A 5,953-nucleotide genomic window follows, 5' to 3' on the forward strand; every position below is an offset into this window, starting at 1 on the left:
GCCGCCTTCAACGAGAAAGGCAATGCATAGTAACAAGAGACCACTCCGTGCCCTCTATATGTTGTTTGTGTCGTTTCGGGAACTTCAACAGCAAAACTTCCGCATACTTTTGGCCAGCTCTATTTGTTCCTCGAGCAGCCCCTATCACACTGCCATATCCCATCTCCATTGTCTTGTCCCTGTTTCACATGCAGGCCTTGTTTCGAATTTCCACTCAATTCTGAGTTCACAAAGCATCCATGCCAACACTAGGTACACACTGACTGGTCTCTACAAATTGCCTTTCATACATCGCTCCTGAACCCGGCATTCTCAGGACAGCCTCCCTCTTTCTTTCCAATAGCGCCTTCATTCCTTCTCCAAACAATTGCATCGCACAGATATCTACTGCTTGGCCGTTGTCTAATCTTTCGCCCTGATAATACTTCATCCCGCAGCTCATTTGTGTCATGGTCGTACATGCTCTGTTTGTCAAAAGACCCAAGCACAAGTCTGCCATGATTCAATAATCTGGAATGTGTGATAGTCCCTTTGCCAACGGCTCTTAGCTCTCATGATTTTCCCTTCCTAAAAGGAAACTAGTTACGGCTGTGCTGTCTATCGTGGATGAATTCAGCAATGCATGCCCGCTCCCTAACAACATCACAGTACATGTAGCCGCCTACGGCCACTACCTACCTACAGCATTAAGGTGCCTAGTGGTGTGTCCGCGATGCTCGCCCCGCTTCACGTATCAGGTCTCGGGAAGGAAGACTGGCGAGTAGGACTATGTCCATCGGAAACATTGTGCTCTAAGGTTGTTGAATCCGAGCTTTTTCTCCGAAGAGGGCCCAAATAGGCACCAATGGAGAACTCTATTGCGTCTTTGCTTCAAAGGCCTCCGTGCCATCTTTGCGTCCTGAGTTTTTCCTAAGAAGCCTCCATCCCCATTTTCTGTCCAAGATTCTCTCCTATCTGTCAGTGCCAGCTGGAGCCCTCCTGTTCCTCCTGCTTCCTCCACGGTGCCGACAGGAACTCAGCCCTGATTCAACTTGATCGATTGGTAGCTCATCCAGGCTCTGTGGTTCGCTAAAATGTTTGTATGCACAGGATGGATCACACAGAGATTGCTTTGATTGATAATTCTTTCGGGTTGCAGGACACATCGGGATATATAGAGGTATGTGCCATCTTACTGTTACCTACTCCTCAATCCGGCTAATAGTTAATCTCGCAGTACGTCTGGGCCATGGACAACTGCATCTCGTCAATGGTCTTTGGCCAAGGCATGACCCCAAATGACAGTCGTTGCGATCCCGACCTGCAATTTCGTATAACTTTTGGACGTTCACCAAGTCTCAAACAAGCTTCTACCAACTCCCACCATCAATCTTGACTTCATATTAGTCAACACCTGAGCCTCTCAGTTCCAACTCTCTCCAATATCAGGAGCACTGACTTTCTTTTCTCCCACTTTGGCCGACTCCAACCAGGTACGTGCTTGCTTCGATACTGCTTACCGGCAAAACCTGCTAATAGTTTATCAAGGACTCTTGCCCAATGCCCAAGCGACCCACGATGACGAAGATATGAGCCTAAGCATGGCAAACAACAGCAACATGCCCATCGGCGATTGGATGGTCATCAATGGCATGAGAGTCACCCTAAATATGGCTGTCAACGACGCTGGCGGCCTCGACAATTCGCTCACGGATTGCATGAGACTTTCAGCTGATTGGACCATCAACACAAACAACATACATGTAGTTGACAACAAGGCCGACGAAAATCACGAACCAGTCATCATCAGAGGCTGGACCCTCTTCCGTGCTGAAAAAAGATACCGAAGTCACATCGCACCACCCGCGATCACCGGTGATCCGGCTGCAGCAGTTGTCAATGCCCAACCTACGGTGCCCGTCAACAATCCGCCTCCGGTGAACATCGGTAACATCCCTACTGTGGCAAAATCCAAACAACTGCCTACTGTGACACCACCTGTACAGTCTCCCAATACAGACGCGACTTCAAGCACGCCGGAGGTCAATACGGCCTCACCAAACCCAATGAAAGGAGGGCTAGACCCAATGATACCGGGTCAAGATATGGATCTTCCTGAGCTAGACCTAGTCATACCTGGGGACGGTACGGTAAACCCAGCATTACTTTGGCTTCGTTGATGGACGGCATGGGGTAAAGTAGGTAGCTGAACTGGACTTCAGACATGCCACGGCGTTTGACCTGGATGTCTTCCATCGACTTGACCAGTTGACTGCTGGCCACAATCTGATGACCATGGACAACACCACCGTTCTGGCCTCGCCAGCAGCTTAGGCCTCCCCGACAGCTGAACGTACAAACTGCGACTTTGATGCGCAAAGGGCGTTGAGGAGAGGGCCCAGCAATACCGTAAACGTCGACATGAGATCCACCAACAGTTTTGTGAAAAGCCGCCACCAGGATGGCCACCGAAAGCCGACCATCTATTACTACTCTTCCATAATTTACGATAGTTTACCTGAACAACTTTCAGCTTTCGGCAGACATTACAGCTTTACATTTTTTTCTTCTAAACCGCTTTGCCCGATCAATGTTCGAGATGTCCGAGAACATTGACCCCACGCCCAGTAAATACCGCCACGCTCACCACGTACCCTTTAGCCCTGCTAACAGTTCACCTCACAGATCTCTTTGGCAAACGGTATGCCACACTCCAATAGGCCCATGAGAGGCGGGTGGCTGAAGATGTCTTGAAGGAACCTTGTCTGATGGCCCGGGCCACACAAACGAGCTTGCAGTGGTCGACAAAACGGCTTTAACCATTGCATGCCATTGTGGGTGCCCTGGCCCTCAACAATGAATTGGCATCCATTGACAACATCAGCACAGGATGTGCCGCTCTCCTTCTTTCTTTGGACTGAAGCCGCACCGTTGTGGATGGTCTGCTCGGAGTTGGCCTTTTGGCTTCCCTGGATCAAAACCTCTACGTAGTAATCGCATTTGATGATGCTTTGTAAGGCACTCTCCTACAGGGCAGCTGTCTATCATTTCGTTGTCTAGATGTGATCAAGATGCGTATCAGGGGCATGGAGTATGAAGGCTGGAATTGGGCAGTGCTTCCTTCTATCTATAACTTACAGCCTCTCATCCTCCAGTCTTGAAAGTCTCCTTCCGCAGCTCTTGCGGTATCCTGTCCCCCTGGATACAATCGTATACGCATCTTCTTCAGCGCCGGCACGCTCTTCCTCTCGCGTCCCTTTGCCGAGACCTCCAGATTCCCATAAACCCAATTCAACCGGATGCCCCAACAACGACATCATGCGGCAGACGACCTCACAATTCGTTTTGACGTACTTTGACCCCCGAAAAACAAAAGCGGCCTATTACTGAGACACAAGCGTTTCAGAGAGGCGTTGTCTAGCAACACTGCGCCAAACTATACGCCAGCGGACATTAAATCGTGCGGGTTCACTAGGCCACAAAGTCCCCGAGAGTAACTATGAATGGCAAGCAGGATCAACCCTAACGGACACTTCTGTAGATCAGAGTTGTTGAATCCAGTTTTTCTCTCCCAAGAAGCACACCAACAGACTCGTGTATTCCCAGCATATCTTATGTGTAGCACTTATAAAAGACTCTCCCCCCCCCTCTTTCTTATTCTCTTCCACTTTCCTTTACCACATTCAAATTCCATTTCACTGTTTCGTGTTCACAGCGGACTTTTGCACTGGATGCGACGAATATCTCGGGGCACCAAGACCTTGACGCCTTCATGCTGGCTGCCAACCAGACCATCGCCTCCACCGATGGCAACATGGCCAACCTCCTGAATGCCGACATGGACGACTTTTTCCGCTTCTTGGAAAAGGAGACTGGAGTTCTGGCGAATAGCGGAACCACGGCCGCAGACAACACCATGGATCACATGGCTTTCAACAACGAAATGGCCTTGAACAACCATATGGCGTTCATCAACCACACGGCCTTTGACACCCAAATGGCCTATGACAATCAGATGGACTTCAACTTCCAAATGGCCTCAAACACCGATATCGCCACGGAAGACCTTTACGACGTCATGCTGGCTTTCGAGCAGACAATCGCCTCCAGCCATGCCGTCGAGGACAACGGTAACATGAGCAACCTCCTGGATGCCAATGTGGACGACTTCCCCGGCTTCCTCGAAGAGGAGACTGGAAAGTCGAGGGAACACGGTATCTCATGATCCCCTCTCGATGAGCAACATCCTGCTGACGTTCTTGTCCTACAGAAATCTCGCCCATGAACTCCTGACACTCTCCCCGTGGCCTTGGACTTGTTTCAATGTTCTCGCGATGAGTGCCCCAACGAAGAGACACGAGCTGGTTCGTCATCTGGTAGGATAGCCTGCGGTCAAGCGGGGGCCCCAACCAACATCATGCCCAGCAACTCTGGCCTGGGGTGTAATCCGACAATTTGGCCATCGATGAACGGAATCTCGTTCACCTCGAGCAACTTCGCCAGGCAGGCCACTCTGGCAATCAACAACGCCATGAGAGGAGTTGCCAGACTGGTGGACAACGACACGGTCGCCGGCCCTGAGAATATGGCCACTGATGGCAATGCCTGGGCCGAGACCAACGACATGGCTATGAACACCATCATGCCTGTCAACTCTGTGGCTGGCCTCCATAATACCGGCAATGAGAGTGGTTCAAACCATCGCCATCAGAAGGCGAAGTACAGATCACAGTGATGGCCAGGGGCAAGAAAATCGCAATTCCCTTCCTCCCGAAAAACTTTGCCAGGCAGACCACTCTGGCTATCAACAACGCCTTGAAAGGATTCGCCGAACTGGTCGACAACGACACGATGGCCGGCCCTGCGAATATGGCCACCGATGGCAATGCCTGGGCCAGAATCAACGACACTGCGGTTGGCCAAGATTCGGCTATAACCAACGACATGGCTATGAACACCATCATGCCTGTCAACTCTGTGGCTGGCCTCCATAATACCAGAAATGAGAGTGGTACAACCCAGTCATCACCCGAGGCTGGACTGCCCATGTTGCCGAAGAAGGCACCACGACCACGTCCCCTGGGCCCAAGAGTCCTTTGTGACATGTGCGAAGAATACCCTGATGGGTTTCGAGGGCCTCATGAGCTTAACCGGCACAAGGCCTTGAAGCACAATGGGCGGGTCACCGGGTACATCTGCCAGAACGCCGGGCAGACGGTCACTGCCAGTGGCCAAAAGCTCCTTCGGCCTCTGAGCGAATGCTCACGCTGCAAGGAAAACTGGCAGTATTATTCTGTCCAGAACGCGGTGGAGCATCTGCGAAGAAACCACTTTGCAGAGAAGAAGAAGCCACATGGTCTGCGGGTGACGCTGAAGAGTTTCGATGACCGCGTGAGCTTGAGCCACAACCCCTGGGCAGCTTGATACCTGATCTCACGGCATCGCTGGAGCGTTCACAACGGCTGTCGATAGCAAAACGAAGGGCAACAGTGTCCTGACCGGGGCTTATCATAACGCCAGCATACCGTAACTCAGTTCCTCAACTGCGAAGCTACCGTGAGACCGCCTCACACTTGGGATGACACCTTCATCCCCGCGAGGCAATCAATCCAGCCTTACTGGTGCTTGATTAACCGTCATTTTGGTTACAGGGGGGCGTGGACCCAGTGGCTGCCAGCTCGAGTGCGTGTGTTGTGTTGCAAGAACTGGAGGCTTGGCCTGCCAGATCCGATGTCGTATGCATCTCAGCTAACTCTGCGTTGCATAGGACATCAAACGCACAACCCACATTCAGACCTATGCATCTGAACGATATTAAAGACGCCTTACGTAGGCATTGTCGAGCCACGTTAGCTGAAGCCGCTCTCTACCCGCTCTCGTCTCGCTATCTCGAAAGCCTTCGTCTCAACATGAGCTTAGCTCAGAGTTGGTGGATCAGAAAGCCTGGCGAAGTCGGCGAAATCTATGAAGGACA

The 5,953-nt window shown here is 51.4% G+C and overlaps 1 protein-coding gene across 1 annotated transcript; it reads left to right on the forward strand.

The window, feature by feature from the left end:
- Positions 1–3,793: 3,793 nt before the first annotated feature.
- TRIREDRAFT_109365 (uncharacterized protein) lies at positions 3,794–4,714 on the forward strand (the record flags this gene model as incomplete). Its single annotated transcript, XM_006966961.1, has 2 exons — positions 3,794–4,193; positions 4,365–4,714. The coding sequence occupies 2 exons, from the start codon at positions 3,794–3,796 to the stop codon at positions 4,712–4,714; spliced, it is 750 nt and encodes a 249-aa protein (XP_006967023.1).
- Positions 4,715–5,953: the final 1,239 nt, after the last annotated feature.

The sequence above is a fragment of the Trichoderma reesei genome (assembly GCF_000167675.1).
Source record: "Trichoderma reesei QM6a unplaced genomic scaffold TRIREscaffold_15, whole genome shotgun sequence".
In the NCBI taxonomy this organism is placed as follows: domain Eukaryota; kingdom Fungi; phylum Ascomycota; class Sordariomycetes; order Hypocreales; family Hypocreaceae; genus Trichoderma; species Trichoderma reesei.